Raw genomic sequence first — 20,150 nt, forward strand, 5'->3', positions numbered from 1 at the left:
GGGCAGGCTAATGAAGCAGGTTGTGGTTTATTAAAGGGCTAGCAGGGGAAAGATTACTGCAGGGCCCAAGTTTCCCAGAAACCCGACAGAGGACGGATACAGTGGCGTGCCTTTGACGGTTAGAGGCCAGCCATAAAGCAATCAAGGTGTTTACTCCACACTGGCTGCCATTATGTGACCTGGGTGTAAATGCAACTGCTTCTAAATTCTTTTCTTTTAGTATGTGAAGTGAAACATAAAAATATGTTTGCTGATGTAGGGACATGCACAAAATGACACAGGGCCAAATTGTATCCAATTGTAGTTGGATAATTATTGTAACTGCCTCACAAAGTCAGCCACGTCAAGGAAATAGCAACAATAAGTTGTCGGATTTTATTGGTTTGCTTTTTCATTAATAGGCATTTTATATCCATGTGTACTTAGCTCAGGGGGAAACATAGAATAACGTTCTGGTTTCAGATTAACATTCATATGTTGAGGGGTTTTGAAAACAATACACATTTTTAAGGTGAAGTGTTAAAACCAGGGCACATAAAGATAGTTTAGAAGACAAATGGGCAGCGAGGGAGTGAAAAATGCAAAGCAGATGTTTTTCTCGCCATTTTTAATGGCAGGGAGACATTACTGATGCCATTACTGAGACCTTTTATGGCTTCTTTTAATCCCTCGACCCGCCCCAGGAAAGAAAGCCCTAGTGGTACAAAGTAGCCGCTTTACTTGAGAACGACAATTCAAAACCATTTTCATTTTGCCCCATAGCATTAGGTCTTACAGGGCTTTCCTGGCAATTATTCCTCTTTGAAATCAAAGGCAAAGAGGTATTAGGATACACTCAGATTAATACATCTTCTGCAATGATATATAACACCCAAGCACAGCAACCCCCATTTTATTTGGAATCCACTGCAAGATGTTTATGTCATATTAATACAACTCTCGCTCACTTTCGGATGAACACAGTGAATTATGAACCATGTTACTACCAAAAACATTTAAACTAGCCAAACATATTTTGAACACAGATTTACGTGTGGCATACTATTCAAGATGTCTGCTTCCTACATCACATTCAACCTGCAAAGCTCTAAGGAGCACTTCCAGGGATCTGGATGAGGCAAAAAATGAGGAGGAGATGAACTATATGGCTCCATCCCACAGTCCAGCCGGCAGTATATCAGCAAAATCGCAGCCGCATGGGCGTGTGTGTGAACGCGCTGCCCATAAATATCCCCGTCCCCCCATAGGGGCCCCTCTGATGGTGATGGCGAAAGGATGTCGCTGTCTGGGTGATGGAGTGCTCCTGGTCCTGGCCCTGGGCACATCCCCACGTTCAGAGCCCGAGTGGGAGGCCTACCGCTGAGCAGAGCAGAGCAGAGCAGTGCGCTGGCCTGAGGGGGCTGTCTTAACGGGCAGAAGCCACACAGCAGCCGCAGCAGCAGTAGTAAAGCCCCCCCCCCCCCTCTCTCTCTCTTTATTCTCCCTTTCTCTCTCCTCCTTCTCTCTAACACTCTTTATTCTCTCTCCCCCCCACTACTTCTCAAACTCTCTTTATCCCTTGGTGACTGATACAGGAGCAGGACATTCTCTAACATTCACTGCGCAGTCAGCCATACTATAAGCCAACATACAGTGTAGTAGAGCATTGTAGTGTTTTGCATAGAAGAGGTTTGGTTTCTCAAGTATTTTTACTCTTTTAATCTCCTCACTGTATGTCTCGCCCTACCATTGAGCTTAAGAACTGTCTCTTACTCTCTCTCTCCCTCTCACACATACACACGTTGTGCACATTCTCACTTACTTATTCACTCATTGACTCAGGAACCTAAGATAATCATGGATCAGTAATTAGCCTTACTTGCTGTATTGTAATTGGGGGCAGAGAGAGGTTGCTCATTCTGTAATGTTTTTTTCTTCATTTCTGATAATTACACACTTTACATTGCTTGTGTTTTCCTTTTTTCCATCTCATCACTAGCAAGTTCTCATACATTCTTATGTTACTGTAATGAAGTGGCAAGTGTGTTTTTCATAATTTAGCGCAAATCTTTGAGAAACAGTTCAATTTTCTAACCACTGTCTTTCTATTCTTTTTTGGGTTTAGTACTTCTATACTGTCTTGAGTGGGCCTTGACACTGTCCAGGTCTGTCCCACTTGGCAAGAGAGAGAGAGCAATAGAGAAAGGCAGAGTTTATTTCCTGTTCTTGTGAATCATATATCAGTACAATTCCCCTCTGTGCTGTTTGGCAACGGCAGAATGACGGGTGTCATTTATCATACGGACTGAAAGAGGCTGTGGGAAAAGGGATTTGAATTCTTTTGGAGGTGTGTGTATTCTCCTTAGTGGTGGATCATTAAACGGTGGAGTTTTTCTACCGGGATATAAGAGTTAGTCAGCTAGCTGTTACAGTACTTTGGACTGTCTGGCTCAATCAGCATCTAAAAAAATAGCTTTACTATTAACTAAGATGTTGTATTTGAATATACTATGAAAAATCAAGACAGTAAGATTGATGTTGTTGTCATGCCAAATTCAATTTTGATTACAATGTTTTTGATTAATAGTAACATTGTGATCCTTATATTTGGTTGAAATCTGATTGTTGAACTGGACTGTTTATGTTTAATCTGATATCTTGAAATTGTTAAATAATTCTGTGGTTCTTCTGACACAGTTTATATTCTGTAATCAACAACAGAAACACTTACTGTCAACTGGAAGACGAGGAGGAGCGCACACTAAGGGGAACTTTGCAGTCTTTTTTTTCAACTGTCTGCAGCATTTACGATATTATACGTTTTGAATATTGTGATCACACAAATAATGTTTGATGGGCTGTCACCAAGTCTTCAGCCGCGGTAGCAAAAATAAATGTGTCAAGCCTTTAACTTATCCTCTCACAAAATACCTCAACCCCCTGCTGTTCTAATTGAGTGTAAATCCCACAAACCTGTGAACACACATGCACAACTAAGTACATCCTGAATCTGGTTTCTAAGGACAGCTTCTGTCCCCAACCCCAGCCTCCACCTCATCAAGAAAATACCTTTTAAACACCCTTTTTGGTCCACATAGGTTGACTGGAGTGCAGCCTTTTTTTTCTGCTAATCCAACTCCCAGCCATTTTATCAGAAAAGGATACTCAGTTAGACCCCTTCAGATGAGGGGTGAGAAGGTATAGGTATATGAGCTGGGAGCGATTCGACTGTCAGTGGTGTTAACTGTCTCTCATATGAAGATCACAAAGTTAAATGTGCTGTCAGCAAGTCCTCAGCTAGAAATAGATGTGTGGAGCTTAGCTTATAAAGTATCTCCACCCCCTGCTGCCCAATAGAATCTAGATCCATCAAACCTTGTGAACACATAAGCAAATCTGAGCATGAAGGTGCAATGGAACACATTTTCAGTTTTCACAAGGTTTCAGAATGTTTTTCGATGAAATAAAAAGTGACAGACATCTTTGAACATGTTTATAAAATTGGATTTTCATGCCAGTCTCCATGTCATGCTGTGAACAGCAATATTTATCATTCCTACCAACATAAGGCAAGAGTCCTGGCCCTTGTGATTCTAAACTGTCCCTGCACATCCCTTACTCTGTGAATGCTATGCAGTCATAGCCCTCTGTATCTCTATGCTTTTGTAAACCCAACTTGGAATGCACAACCTTTCCCAGTGCGCCCAGAGTCCTGGGCTGGTATCTTGACATGTTTGGCTGCCACTGCCTGCCTGCTAAAGAAGAGTGTCGATGCCCCTGAGGTAAATGAAAACATTTGGTTCTTGCCAGACCCGTTCACATCTCAGCCGGCCCACATGGGCTGGCAGGTGACGCGTGTACCAAGGAGAACAAGGCAGACTGGGAATGGTGGAGGTGGCCTAGTTCTCCCCTCCACACAGAGACCCAGAAAAAAAGAAAAAAAAACTCTCCTAGCTCAGAAAACCATTCAAATCGACCAAGAATGATCTGTGGTCATCAAAACTTGAGCTTTTATAGTCATCGTCAGAGCATTCATCTCTGACTGTCCAGTGTCATCTCAGTCTCTAATGGTCGAGGGACTGTTTGCTAATGGCTCCTTTATTGAATGGCCTTGTAACAGTGTTTGTATGTCATTATAACTGCATTTCTAGCATTACTAAAGCATCAGGATCCATGCTGTCATCCCGTCCTGTGGATGATCATGGCCGATCATCCTGTCACCAGATCTGATTTTTACTCTGTCAATCCAACAAGAAGGTTGATATTGTGGCACAGTTTCATATCAGTGTTTGCGATTGCCATACAACCCTTGTTATGCTCTTCAGGGGAAGCAGGTTTGCAATTAAAAACATGGGGCAAATGTTAATGAAGTAAACTACTTTTAAGTAAAAACAATGCATGCTTTAAATTCCTTGACTTTTTGCTTCAATCTACAGTTTCACAGACAAATTAGATACAATTTTCACCAACTTTCTGACTTTCTTAGTTTTTTTACTCTCGTCAGTGTATTCTCGCTGAATAGTTTTGTGGCATCAACAACCGAATATGGCGAATATGTTTTAAACTGTGAAGTACTATAAACTTTATTTGACCAAGAATCTCATCAACAACCATGACTCTTCTACAGTGATGTGGTGGATAACACTGCGGCTCATCGGGTTATTAAATCAGGAAGAAAAGCAGGAAAACTTCTAGCCATTCTCGTGATTGATGAGCCAAGCCCTATTTGCTGAGGCAGTGTGTTTGTTCCTGTGTAATTGTCTACCAGATGGCTAAGCTAAGTGTTCTTAAATGCCTTTAGACCTGCAGGGGTCTGGAGTCTAAACATTTCCTATAAAAACGGTATTGTTTTTCGACGCAAAACTATTATTATCGCTTTGTTCTCCAATGTTCAAGATGAAGATAGATCACATTTATTCAATTTGAAAAAGTCACAAAAATGCTTGAACTTCAAGGTTCAACATTTTGCCAAACTTACCTATATATTTTTCTTCTAAGTGCATTTCATAGACGACCTCACAAAAATAAGCCCTCTTGAAAGAGGGTGGAGGCGGAGGAGGAAAAACAGAAGTGGAGCAGTATCCACTACCTGCGAGGAGTCAGATTGGAGGAGAAAATGGATCTAGGTGGCAGTGCGAGTCATCAATCACAGCCCCTCAAGGGGAGCCGCAGCTAAAGCTGGTCTGAAGTGCTATCTGTCAGCTGCTGGGATCCAGCCAGGGGACCAGAGAAGGGCCCTATCGCCACCCATCAGCTCACAGCCTGCACAGAACTGCCATGTAAACATGTGCAGGTGCTCCTGTCAAAAGAACCCATGTCCCGGTTCAGGAGGTTGCGCATATTTCCTCAAATGGATAGTTGCCCTTATTCTGTAGGAGGATGTGTCCTCCCTTGCCTTACACACGATGGGCTCACTGGACGCAACGGTTTTAATGATAGGTTTTTGTAAAAATACAGACACGTTTTCAGCCCTACTATTTCTAATTTATAAGCAGTGTGTTTTATCTCACTCCCTCCTTATCCTATTCTTAAATAAAGCCACCAAGTGCTTCTCCACCAATGTCGAGCCTCTCCTGTCGATACCTCTCAAGATGGATGGTTGTTCTGCATGCTTATTGATTCGGTACAGGCCAGAGATATAAGTATCATTTGTCATTTCTGGAATTATTTGGAGTCCTAGTTAAAACCCAGAGTGGGGGGAGATGGCCGTGCCTTGGGGGATGGTAGTTTGAGAGGGGGGGGGTTTGGTCGGGGGCGTAGCGAGTTGTCTGGGCTTTGATGAATGACTGCACGGGTTTTTGGTTTTTACTGCGAGCGCCCGGGCCTTTAGCTGCTATTTGCTTTCACCATGGTCCAAGAAAAACAATGCGATGGGTCCAAGGACTGAGCAGCATCGTCCTGTCATGTGTAGCCACACAGCAAGCAGGGTGGTCCAGGCTGGGAGAGGATGGGCCTTGGACAGGACATGCTGCTTGTACACAAGCTCAGTTGGCTGCTGCCACCCTGTTGGCTTGATGGTCTGGTACATTGGCCCCTTTGAATTTCAATAGGAGACAGGGTACTGTATCTAAAGTGTATTGGTGAATTATTTTCTTAGGCATATATAGTTATTCCCAGTCATTTTTGGACTTTAGGACACATGTAATACGCATGGCAATGGGTTGTTTAGTAGTCCCATCGACAGCCTGTTGGTATCCCTTGTGACTTTGCTTTGATTGTGTTCCAGTTTGGGCTCCAGGCCAACATAGAGCTCGCTTCATTACAGTATGGATCATCTTTTCAGACCATTTAAGATCACAGAGCGCACAATCAGATACAGTACTGACCACTATGAGAGACTCAAAGAGGTTCATTAAGCTCTTTGATTCATTGAGTTCATGGAGTAGTTATTAGACCTGTCTTTGACTTTACAGAATAAAGGCAAGAGAATGAAAAGCAGAATAAAATAAGTATTATCTACCATTTAGAATACTGTTTGATCTGTTGTGTAACATGATTCTTTTTGTTGGTTTTTGACTTTAGAAATAAAAAAAATATAAGCGGTAGTACTGAGACAAGACCACACTGACATGTGAGTGACAAGTCATTACTCTGGTTGTCAATCAAACTATGGTTTGATGCAAGGATACAATCAGACATGATACACAACTTCAAATCTTAAACTGAAAAGGATCTCTATCCTCCAAACCCATCATATTTGTTTGAATGGGCCTGGAGGGAGCTTGTGCCTAAGTGCTGTACCACATTCACACTGGCACCACAAGCCTTTTGCTTAACCATCATGATTGCCACCGCTTTTCAAGGCTAGATGACCATTGTGAATTCAGTCCCATTTTATCCTGCCAAAATGTATTTTATCAGCTACAAAGAGAGTGAGAGAGAGTGTGTATGGCTTAGACAGAGTTGTCTTTCAGCTTTGTCTGTGAATATCCTCTTACCCAGCAGCCTATATGCTCACTGTATGTCCCCAGTCTCCCTGCAAAGCCAGACAGAACCGGTCAGCAGGGCCCAGAACTCTGCAGCTGCATTTCCATCAAGCAAACATGCCGTCCCTCTCATCATCCACACGCAAGGGCTACACAATGCTTTACTTGAAGTCATCACGTTGTATGTTCTACTCAATTGCAGTTGTACAGTTTCCCATAGTTTACTCCTTCTAATATGTCTCATTTTGTGGTTACGTTTTGGATGTAATTTCTATTTCACTGTCTACTGTTTGAATAACAGTCAGGAGCAATTTACTCCATGCATCAGTTCATTTTATCCTGACCCATCTGACAGTATCCATACATCCCTACTCAGTACATCAAGGCGGGGGAAAAAACGACATTAGTAGGGCAGTCATCACCATTTTGCTATGAGGCAACCCACAACAGAGGCCTGTGCTGGATCCCCTTGGAGAAGTAGTGCATGAATTGATATATCCCTGTCTCTATTCTCTCTCCCTTCTAATGCCTTTCCTAGAACTTGAACAAACAGCCTGTGCGTGTAGGACACATAAGACAGATGTTTAGGATTACTTTCACCTCGTTGCTCTATTGTGTGCACTTTAAGGGAGCTCAGCTGATGTGGAATGCCACTCATTCAGGCTTCCTGCTCCTACAGGGCTTCTCTTGTTCTTTCAAAGTGCCATCTGTACAAAAAAAAGGGAGGCCATGGGTTTAAAGTGTAATGTTGAATTCTATTAGCTTGTATGAAACGTGGAAGAGGGAATAAGCTGGTTACCAAAAACAATGAATCAGATTTTTTATAAATAAAATACAATTCCACATGGCTTTAACCTAAACAGAATATTACTTTTATAGACTGAAGGGCAGAGACAAGTGTTTATGTGTTGCTCAGTGTATGTTTGCAAAAGTAGAAACAAATGGCCCGGGTCTCCATTGACATTGTTGAGGAGTGACATTATCTCTAAGCAGAGCACCTATCTAATCGGCTGTCTGCCGTAGGAAACAGCAGGAAGAAGCTGCGGGACAGGGGCTGGGCAGGGATGCTGCATCTTTAATTACCATTGATATCGCCTTAGAGGAGAGGAATGGAGGAGCATAGCCAGGGGGGGGGGGGGGGGTGCTGGGGGGGGGCTAGAGGGGCAGAGCAGGAGAGGACCCGTGTTCACTTTTTAATTAAGGCTCCGTAGTGTAACTCGTCAATGTACATTATTGGAAGAATGAACGTCAATGCCATTGCTTTTTCTCCTCCTCCTTTATCTCTGTCAATGATTCAAAGACATGATTTATGGTTCGTCTCCGTCTTTCAGGATCATCCATCAAGTGCCGGCTCTGCCGCAGCGCCACCCGTTGTAAATCATTCTGAAAGCCTGTCACTCATTTCCATTAACCGTTCCTCTGTCGCTCTGGTCTCCGCCTCCCTCAACTTCTTTTTTTCCCCCTCTCTCCTCCCTCCCTCCCTCCCTCCCTCCCCCTCAGAGCACAACCTACAGCCACGCGGGGTATCAGTTCCATTCCACTGCCTCGTCCGCCTACCTTCTTTTCAATAAATTAACCACTTTCTCCCATGCAATGAATAAAAGGGCCTTGCTCTAGTGTTGCACCAAGCTGCTACTCCTCCTCCATTACAGTTAAACACCAGAGAAATGTCACGCCACTGACTCTCATGCTAAATAAGGCCATAGGACAGAAAAAAATGTTTGTGTAGCTCCCGACTCTATAATGGAAATATCTAAACTGTTCCTTGTATGTGTGGGCATGTTTTTTTGTTTTTTTCAAGAGTCATCCTCCTCTTTTGTTTTGCTAGCTCAACTAGAACACTGAAATGTGTGCATAAAAAAAAGAGAAATGTATTAAAGAATGTTTGCACATCGATTTTTAGATTTTTTGTTCTAGGTTTGTGTGTATAAAATTTGTAGTGGGCTCTTTATCAAAATTCTACTGGATTGCTGGATATTTTACTGTTCAGCAAACTGAGGCACGGATTTTAACAATGACTGTACTATTTAACCAGCTTTTATAGAAATACGTTTCATGAACAGCAACACTCACTCAATAGAGTGACTGTCAAGTCTCTCACAATAGTGGATGTGCCTCCTCTAGGGAGCTGTTTGGGTCCTCAATTGACTAACTTCTTTTTTCATTCTAATCAACATCTAGATATCAACACTGTAGAATATCCACAAACAGCAGAAAGCCTGTTTTGAGAGAAAACTTTCAGCGATCGGGTGCCAACACATTTCACTATTTGGGCAGCCATTGTTCTCAGAACGCCTGTCAAAGTGACACTGTGCACCAGGCAAATCCAAAAGTTAGCGCTTTTCAGAAAACAGCAGGCCCTAATCATTTCGCAGAGGACGTTTGACAACAAATTTGCCATTAAAATGATTCTGAATAGGAGGAGGCCTGGTGTTTTGAAGCATCTCTGCCTTTCTCACTTTTGCTCGTCTCTGAGCAGCAGGTTTGGCGTCTCGTTTCTTCCCCTTCACGCATGCCACTAAGCAGCCTTTGGTCCCTCTAGAACCTGACAGTACCACGCTCCTTCTGGAAATTTACTGTGAAGCCTCATTGTATTTAATGAAGGGAAAATAGTGGCAATCTACTATTAATGAACTTGGAATATAGAAAAATGCCTCCTTTGCTGAAAACGGCACAAAACTGCTTGTACAAGGAAAGCCTTGTTTGGATCCAGTCCAGATTCTAATGAAAGATCCATAGAGAGACATGCTGGGGAGAAGGGAGAGTTGGTGAAATGCAGATTGTTTTGAATAGAAAACACACTCTTCCAGCTGCACTATCTGATTCATCAAGGCCTAACCTTGAAAGAGGTCTGTTGTTGTTGTTGATGGCCAGCGTTTAGGGCTCATGCAAAGTTCATGATGCAGTAACTGTGTACATCCACTAATCTCAGGGGAACCCAACTAATGGGAGCAGCGGGCCATATAGAGAGTAGTGAGTGTTACGGACCACTAGCAGTCCATTGTAACACTCTTACCTTTTTATTACACCTCATAAACTATTGTATTGCATGCCACAACATGCCAAAGCTTAACTGGGTTGGGGTTAATTTTTGTTTAGTAAGCATAAACAGTGTTATAACATGAATGAACATTTATCAGTAATTCTATTTTCAAGTAAATACAAAATGCACTGTGAAATTTAAAAAAAGCAAATATACAGTATATGGCTAAATGCTTTTGCATTATGGAACAGCTTTCTGGATAGGGATAGCTGCCATCATAAATGCAAAGTAAGTTAGACAAGTGTAGGTTGTCATACCCTACTCCCAGTGCCTCATAAAAGCTTGAACAAAGGCCTAATGTGTGCAAGGCAGTGGTCCTTTAAACGATGGCCCACTTTCTCCCGGGCTGCCACGCAAACATTCCTGACTGACATTCAATCAGGGAAATTTGAACCGAAGCAAGATGGTCTTTTATTAGTACCGTCCTGTTTGCTTGACTGGTCAGCTCCAATATGCGAGGCGGCATGAGTGGCATACAGTAAGATGATGGGTTCTCTCTCTGATAAGGGTGAATGAGGGGTAAACTGCTATTCTGCAGAAAGGAACCATCAGACCTCATCATGTCGCTCCTGGAGAGCCATGTCACGGGCCCTTCAGAAACCAAGTGACAGAGCAGCTCGTGGAAAATACACTGTGGCCATTTCAAATGTGCTCTGCGAGGATGGCTCCTGGCCCTCCATTTGTGACTCTTTATCAGTCATGACATTTTCTTTTATTTCATCCTTTTATATTTTGCAATTTAGAGAAGACGATGCAAATGAAAAATGTGTTTTTGCTATTCCTTTGGAGGAATATTGTTCTTCTGACAAGACAATATGCAGGTAGTTTGTGAGCTCAGACTGTGCTTGTTTCTGTTGCTGTGGGACAGAATAAAAGTTAGCCGTATTCGTGTAGACAATATATTACTAATGCATTTTTAATAAGTAAATTATTAGCAACCTTACATTCACTCACTGTTATAACTATGTTTTAAAAAGGAAACTACACTGCAACTATGCTGCAATATGCATGAAGCAACATTCATGTGGTTCCATGCAAACGGGTATCTGGCAGAAGGAAAGATTTGGTGAGCTTTTTTGGATGAAAATGTATCTGCCGGCGCTGATAGGGCGACCCTCTGGTGGGATGCAACGCCAAGCCACGGCATGTGAGGCGGCGTCGGTGGCACGCTCAAAGTGATGACTTGGGTGCTGGAGTGCAGATTGCAATGCTCTCCCGCCGCTCACTTCCAATTAGGCAGCGGGCCGAGTGATGCGTCTCGGAGCAGAAGCTTCGAGCAGGCATCAAAAAGAGCAGCGTCGCTCAGTGACATCATGGAGAGAAGGAACTCCTGGAGCTAGGCAGCCCAGCTTGATGTGACGGAGTGAGAATTATGATTAGAATCGAAGGAATACACGGGCAGACTTAGTAATCCCTACGTTTGTCTACCGACATAAAAGGATCACCCCCCATACTTCGGAATAAACATGCTTATAGGCTCTTTATAAGATTTTCGATTACGTTTTCTCAAGTTTTTCTGTGTTTTACCATCATTAACAGAATGTTGGATGTGAAAAACACTTTTGATTAATTGCCATAATTATTGTGATCATTTTTGCCCAAATGAACAGCCAGATGGTTGAACATGGTGTCATATTTGTGATGCTATCATATTAATCTATTGCTGAGTCCATCTGAGCATTCCCTGCTTTTTGCAGTATTCACATTCTGTCCTCACATTGTCCATGTCTACTTTGAGATGTAAGGTCCTATTTGATTATATTTGATTATAAAATATTTATTATGCGGGTGTATGAAAGCAAGGCATTTATCTGCATGAATAGCCTGTGTTTAGTGAAGTAAGTAATGTGCTGTAAGTAACATCCCTTTCATGCATAAAAAAAATTAACTCTAATCTTTCTGTCGCATGGTTTCACAGTGGAACCCACAGAGAGATCTTAACAAAACCCCCGGTGAAAAAGTAGATGCCGTTTCCCTCTCTTTTAAAGCATTTAAATCATAAAGCTTCATGTACCGACACGAGGAAAGGGTTTAATACAACCATACTGATATAGATTTGTGGTTTGATTCACCTGAAATAAACTGTAAAAAAAGAGGAATAACAGTATTTGTATGTGATTCTCTTTCAGACTAAGAGATAGTTACATAGATAGGCAATGGTCAAAAAGGCTTTACTCTCAATTGTCAATTAACCTCCACAAATAGTTTATTAGAGACACGGAGGCGGTATTACTTCATTCTGAAGATGTTGTCCTTGACTTGGGAAGAATTAGTCTGTGAACCTGACAAGGAACAATGAAGAAAGAAGTGTTTACAGAGCTTACAGATGGCCTGGGGCTCTCCACTGCTGCCTTACAATTCCTCATGTGATCCAGTTAAGAATTAACTAAAGCAATATCAGCTGAGTATCTTCTGGATGTCTGTCTGTGTGTCAGATTGATCTTGATAAACAGCACACACCTGACTTCAGTAAATATCACTGTCAAATATTAAACCCCATTTGAAGATGTCTTTGAACAAAAAAACAATAGCTTACTCATAATTATGACTCACCGTCATCTAAACACCTTTCTTTCATGGAATGTAGAAAGTGCCATTGACGTATTAACCGTTTTAGTTGCACTCAACTGTAGGATTGCAGTGTATGTTTCTTTCATCGTTGACTGAACACATGAAACAACTGGCTACCATGCATGTTGTAAAGGTTGGCGGTAAATGAGACAGGCTGGATGGATTTGTCTGACCTGCTTTGTTAACGTGTGTGCGGCACGCTTATATGGGATGCAGCAAGCCTGTTTCTCTTTTCTTTTTTTTCTTTTCTTAGTGTGGCATAAATCCGGGAGATGAAAATGTCATGGAGCAGGTTCATTTTGCAAAGAGGTTTTGATTGCCATGTGCGTGTAATTGATTGTTCCAAGGACAGGGGGAAATCTAGAAATGTCATAACAGTCCTGCTTAGGTCGGTCCCACCGCTAGGCAATCAATGAGAAGTAAAAAGAGATATTGATTTGCGAGCTGCAAAAACTGTAGCTTGAGACAACCAGAGAGCAGTGGGGAAAGTGGCACAGACATGCAGACCTGTCACTTGCACCTATGAATTACCCAATCTTCTCTGAAGATAGTGTTACCGTGGATACTCACAAAGGCCTGCCCTGGGTATTGCAGCTGTCCATTAGCTAAAGCCCTCAGGCTCCTCACTTTAGCTTGTCAGATTAATGAGGGAAATGTTGACCTTCCATGGTATACATTTTGATGTTGTTCTGACGATTCTAAAACTTTACACTAACAATCTAACATTGGAATTGGAACGCTGTTATGGGGCACATGAATTGTTAAAATAGTTCCGTCTTTGAAGACAAATTATTGAAGTGAAATTATATTTATTATACACTTTTTTAAATGATTAGGCTATGCATGATATATACCACATACTGTATGGAGTTGGTGGTTAGATAAAAGCTATGCATGTGTAAAAGGGATTCCTACAAAGATCTCCCATTGAGTTTGTGCAGTTCTCAATCTAAGATAAAAAATGACTTGGCTCAGAAATAGACTGCTGCGCCTGGAAATCCAGGCCTTGTTATGCCAGAAGTCTGTTCTAACGGATTAATGTTATAAACACTTCAAGTGGTTGATTTATGATGGACACCCTAGGTTTTTTGACCTTTGCATATCCCTGTCTGAAGATATAAATTTGCAGTGACACAGATTGGAGGCTTTACAGGGGTTTATGACATGCTAAATCTCAGGCCTGGCATGCCAGCCTCTTGTATTGTAAGCCGAGTTAGACTCAACATTTCCTTTACTGGACTTGAACTTGGAGGTTTGATGGTGAGGCATGTCTGAATGAAAAACAGAAAACAGAGAAAAGTATTTATGTTGTCATATACAGTTTATTGTGATAATGTCACACTTGCTGTTTTCATGTACAATATTTACTGGTGCTTGTCATTCCCATGATGATATGCCATTGTGTTCTACAAATCCTCACTGTATCCCAATGTAATCTAGATGGTCCCTAAACTTTGATCATAAGTTGCCGTGCCCTTGCATTTGATCTTGTATTCAAGAGTCATGCTGCTTGGCATAGAGCAAATGCTGGCAAACTGCAGTTACAAATGGTTTGAGAAGAGGAACCAGACATATGGGTATCAAGGAGTGATCCCTGCCAGAAGGTTAATTGGCGCCTCTGGATGTCTATAACTCAGGGCATCTGATCTAAAGGCCTGAACAGCAGGAAATACTGCTCTTCAATTCTGTTTCAGCTTGAAATAGACCGATGTGGAAAAAAACATACAAATCACCTTTTTCAAACTTTTGTTGGACTAGACACACATTTCAATTGGTCACTAGTTCCTCATTTCAAATATTCCAAAACTAGCAATTATTAGCATACTGAATGTCAAGTGTGTCAAAAGAGGAATATTAGGCATGCCAAAACCAAGGGTGCACACATTTTTTGATACTATCCAATGTTTTATAACTATAAATAAACCATTCATTTGTACTCTTGACACCTTTTTGCCCTAGTATTAAAGGTGTTTCTGAGGCCTTTGCCAATCTGAGTTGGCCAAGCACAATATTATTCTGGTACAGTAGATCAACGTCAAAGCACATACAATAGGGAATTTCTGGTGTGCGAAAGGCCCCTTGTTCATTGGGTCCCATTCTCCATGTTTGCTTTGAAAGGCCAAAGCACATCTCCATCTCTATCCATTAGCTGGCAAGCAGTTCACCTCCAGGGTTTCTCCTGAGGCACTTGTGAAATATTGATAAAAAGAAGTTGTATTTTCAGAATGCAAAGGAGGAAGACCTTCTATGGGCCACCCTGTGTAGAACTCTTGAGTGCTCTCCTTCAGTCTACTCCCTCAACGAGTGCACCCAACTCCGAAGCGGAATATTAACCACATGACATGTATAAGTGCCTGGACAAGACTGTTATGTCCTATTCATATTTAACTGAAAGCACATCTTCCATAACTCTTTCCAAAATGCACATTTTACGAAATTAATATGAGTAGGAAAATATATCAAACACTGTGACAGAGCCATCAAACCTTTATACTCCAGAGTCTTCAGAGTGTTATCACGACAGTTGCAATATTTTTATGTTAAGGGCTTTTATAGAGGATAAATAGAATAGAGAATAATTTGATTAATATATTTGTGCGTATAGTAAGTGTTGCCCCAGCCTCATGAAATTATTGTACACTGCAGAGTCATAATTACTATCAATTGGATGATGGTAAACATGTCAATTATAAATACTGTTGTTTAATTATCAGTTAATTGACCAGTAACATGTGTGCCCTACGTACTGAGAGTTAGAACAGGTGAATAATGAAAAGCATGATTACTGTTTATGAGATTGTCATGGGTAATATGCTGATGTGACAGAATTCCAGTAATTTCTGGAAATGTTTGATTACTAGATATATTAAAGTATTACGAGCAAGTCTATTTACCAACATAGACACTACTTAAGCATAATAATCTATTCATTACTAAAGTCTATTGACATTTTTGAGTTTTCAATGTAATGCTGCTTTGGAGATTTCTGGCTCATTGGCACCCCTGGAGGCTAAATTGAACACAATGTACCTTGAAATATGCTGTGCAAATACAATTCAGCTCCAGTCTCATACAAAAATCTGAAAATCACATCAATAATGTGCTGCACCAGAATACTGTGAGTTTAAGCAAGGCCAGATTTGATCTAAAGAGAATGCTTAAATTTTCATTACAGTTCAGAGACGCTGATAATCACTCTGGAATAGGTCATTTGCAATAACACTTAGCAAATCCCAGGAGAAATCAATTGCCTTTTGTCACTCACTGGCCAACGATTGTTGTAAACATCTCAGCGCCAGACAGGCAAACCTTTGACACAGCACTATAAGTCGATGGCCTGTCATGAATCACACTGGTGTTTGACCACCAGTAGTTTGTTAGCAGAAGCACAAGCCTGCTGTTGATCCACTCTATACGAAAGCCATCAATGTTTTAGAATGCAGGGTACAACTATATTGTACATTTGTTGATACCAAGGTTTTCCACATAACTGGATGTAAAGAAGAGATACCTTTTCTTTGAGATAACCTCTCAAATAATTGTTGTGAAATACCAAATAAACCCCCTTATTGCTTAAAAGCATCACATCTGCCATTATCGGAAGATGTAATTTGAACAGCCCGAATGTTAAAAAATATAACCTAAATGTCACTAAAATATGTTTTCTCTGTCTCTCCCGCTCTTATAGTATACGAGCCTGATGACATTAACCTTCGAGAGTCCCCTGGAGATGAGGAAGCAGAGAATGACACTCAAACTGAAGACGAGTGTTCAGAAAAGACAAGTCCCAAGACCTCAGAGGACAAAGATGTAGACAACAAAAGCGCTAACAGCTACAGCTACCAGAACTCCCCCATTAGTGTCCTTTCCAATCAAGAGGTTGAGGTGGAGTCACGCCTTAGTGACACCAGCGATAGACTCTCAGACTTCAAGAACGCCTCACCACACGAAAGTCAGAAAGATGAAGAGAGCAGTAGCTCTAAACAAAAAAATGAGATGAACAGCAGCCTGGAGAAAATGAGGGCTGCTTATGCAAACTTTCTTTCTGATTCCTATTGGACAGGGATTGGAATGAACTTGAAATATGGTAAAAGCCCCAGTAAAGCCAACTGTGACAGCACCAATGGAAGCACCAAGAATGAATTTGACTGGCATCAAGATGCACTATCAAAAACCCTTCAGCAAACCCTCTCCCCGAAGCCTATGTCCAAACCCAACCTCTTCAGCTCTGTCCACCTCTACAGGCAAAGCAACAAAACCTGTGGGACAGTGTTCACAGGAGCAAGCCGATTCCGCTGTAAGGACTGCAGTGCCGCCTACGATACTCTGGTGGACCTCACAGTGCACATGAACAAGAGTGGACATTATCAGGACAACAACCACGGCAAACAAAGTAATTCCTCTGCTTCCTCCTCCAAGTCAAGAAAGCGGAATTTGCAAGACATGGAAGGGAAAGAGGATGCACAGAAAGTTCTGAAGTGCATGTTTTGTGGCCATTCTTTCGACTCACTTCAGGACTTGAGTGTACACATGATCAAAACTAAACATTACCAAAAAGTGCCTTTGAAAGAGCCTATACCAGTCATCACACCCAAATTATTACCACCATCAAAGAAACGGGCCTATGAAGTCACTAGGCCTTGCTCTCCTGATTCCACCACAGGCATTGCTGGTTACAGCGAGGCACAAAGGGCTGCAGCCATTTCGAATGCAAACAATAACCGCTATGGTTATCAGAACGGGGCTAGCTACACTTGGCAGTTTGAGACATGCAAGTCGCAAATTTTAAAATGCATGGAATGTGGAAGTTCACATGACACCCTTCAACAACTCACAACTCACATGATGGTGACTGGACATTTCATCAAAGTTACGAATTCAGCATCTAAAAAGGGGAAACAGTTAGCTCTTGATCCTTTAGCTATAGAGAAGATGCAGGTTTTAGCTGAGCCTACTCCTAATGAGCCAGGAGGTGATACAGTGTCCCCAAAAAACAACTCCTCTGGGAATAGCGATAAAAATAGACAAGAGGAAGGCACATCAGACAAAATGGAAGAAACAGACATTAAAGTAGAAAAGCTAACAAATGAAGATCAAAAAGAAGGCAACGCAGACTTTAAATATCCCTACCTCCGAGAGGAGGATCTTGAGCAGGGTTCAGGTGGAGGAGGGGACATACTCAAGTCTTTAGCCAACACAGTGGCATCTGCAATCAACAAGGCCCAAACTGGGACACCAAGCTGGAGTGCCTACCCCAGTATCCACGCTGCCTACCAACTCTCTGGGATCATGAAGAACACTCCCATTTCAGTGTCTCCCCCTATTCAGCTAAAACAGACCCTGAACCCCAAGCTGAGGCAGATTGCCCCAAAAGGGAAGTTGTATCAAAGTGCTTCAGGAGTTGAGACTCCTCAGGGACAGCATCAAAATGCGGACATCAAAAAAGAAAAGGTTGGCATTAGTGATGGTAAAGAAAGTCAGAATATTAAGTTTGATCTGTTGGAGAATGATGACAGCGATTGTCAGGATGATTCCTCTTCCTCTTCAAAGCTTGAGGCAGACGGTGTGAATGAAGGGAGTGATGAGATCAAAGGAAAGTTGAGCCCAGACTTCTCAGACAGAAGCAAGACACCAAGCCCTCCTGCCAGCAATGGACGCAGCTCTACTTCAGAGGTTCTCAATGACACTCCTGAAATACTTGGCATAAACCCTCTAAGTGCTCTGCAGTCAGTTCTTAACAATCACTTGGGTAAAGCAAATAAGCCCACCAATTCAAGATCAGATAACAAGTTAGCAGCTCGCACCCAGTCTATATTCTCTGAACTCAATAGGGGCATTGACAAACCAGCATTAATGCTTGGCAGCCCTATCAGAAACAGGGCCAACAATGCCTTCCTTTTTGCTAGTGATGACCAGCCAATAGATTTGACTAAATCTAAACATAACAAAACAAGTCCTTCCATCCTTCAACCAACCACCCCAATCCCACAAAAATATGCTCTCTCTGACATTGCTGACATGGTCAAAGTTCTTCCCAAAGCCACAACACCAAAACCCTCAATGCCATCAAGGATACCCTCCATGAAACTGGAATCAGACGTCAGGCGCTTTGAGGACGTGTCAGCGGAGGTGTACTCTGTTCACAAGCGCAAGGGGAGACAATCCAACTGGAACCCCCGTCACCTCCTCATTTTGCAAGCCCAGTTTGCCTCCAGTCTCTTTATGACTTCTGAGGGAAAATATCTACTCTCAGACCTTGGCCCTCAGGAACGCATGCACATTTCTAAATTCACTGGACTTTCCATGACCACCATAAGCCATTGGTTGGCAAATGTGAAATACCAACTAAGGAAAACGGGGGGAACCAAATTCCTGAAGAATATGGACACTGGTCATCCAGTGTTCTACTGCAATGACTGTGCCTCCCAGTTTAGGACACCACCTGCATTTATTGCCCACCTGGAATCCCACTTAGGGTTCCAAATCAAAGATATGTGCAAACTTCCTATAGACCGTCAGACCAAGATAGAAGAGCCAGAACTGTCAAAGGCTCTGAGTGTCAGGGCCACAGAGCCACTTGTCACTGAGGAGGACATTGACTCCAAGTTCAAATGTAAGCTATGTTGTAGGACATTTGCCAGTAACCATGCAGTCAAACTACACTTAAGTAAAACTCACAGTAAGTCACCTGAGAACCACTCACAATATGTGGAAATGGACAAAGAGTAAACATCATACATTTTTCCTAATAATTTGTTGTTGTTTTAATTTGAAAACACGGGTCAGATATTTCATTTTGTTTTTTTAGTAAGGTTGTGTAGTGTGCATACAGACACTGAAAACATTTCATTGAAAACAAAACACTGGCTGGACTAAACCCTAAGTTTTAAGATACACAAAATGCTGACCTTTGCACCCTACTCAAATGCATCACCAGTAATTAAATGTATTACTGCTTGAAACATAATTGCTGATGTTTGCATGCAATAGCTATGGCTATGACTACTATTTATTTGTATGATATGTCGAGTTTCAATTGTATTTCAAAGACAAGTAATGGATTAATTGTAATTTACAACTTCAGTAAAACACCTACAGTACATACATTTGCAGCTGTGAAAAAGGTAGCTGGACACACATTAACACATTTATCAAACTGTACAGTGTATTGCTATGTAAAAATGTTTTGTGTTGCAATGATAGAACAGAAAGGCACTTTAATAAATGTTTAATCACGTTTAGACTCAGATTCTGTACATGACTCAACAAATTTAGACCATTTGGAAACAAGTATGTCTCACCTGTAAATATATTTTAGGGAAAACAAAGTAAGTGTTTCATGCTTAAAAGATAACAGTGAGACAAATTATACCTGCACCTTTTTCTACCAATTCAAATAAAGAGTTAACATTTGCTACCAGCCTTTGTTCTTAATACGTTTGGCATGATGTCCCTTATGTCTCCAGAATATAGATACTGTTTATAAACAGATGTGGGACCCTGGTCCTCCAGCTTGCCAAGTAAACAGGACATCCTTGTGATTCGGGGGCAACATTGGGGATCACACAGGACTAATACACCTTTGAAACATGGATCTAAACTGAAATGTGCTGTCCATACATAGACCCATT

At 41.7% G+C, this 20,150-nt stretch overlaps 1 protein-coding gene across 1 annotated transcript in view; it reads left to right on the top strand.

Annotated features, from left to right (window-relative positions):
- Positions 1-19,923, top strand: part of tshz2 (teashirt zinc finger homeobox 2) — a 32,113-nt gene extending 12,190 nt beyond the window's left edge. Inside the window, exon 2 of the mRNA XM_084681319.1 lies at positions 16,208-19,923. Within this exon, the coding sequence (XP_084537445.1) occupies positions 16,208-19,248 (3,041 nt within the window). The 3' untranslated portion in view covers positions 19,249-19,923. The remainder of the gene's footprint in view (positions 1-16,207) is intronic.
- Positions 19,924-20,150: the final 227 nt, after the last annotated feature.

The sequence above is a fragment of the Hypomesus nipponensis genome, chromosome 18 (genome assembly GCF_054491055.1).
Source record: "Hypomesus nipponensis isolate SF chromosome 18, ASM5449105v1, whole genome shotgun sequence".
Taxonomy (NCBI): domain Eukaryota; kingdom Metazoa; phylum Chordata; class Actinopteri; order Osmeriformes; family Osmeridae; genus Hypomesus; species Hypomesus nipponensis.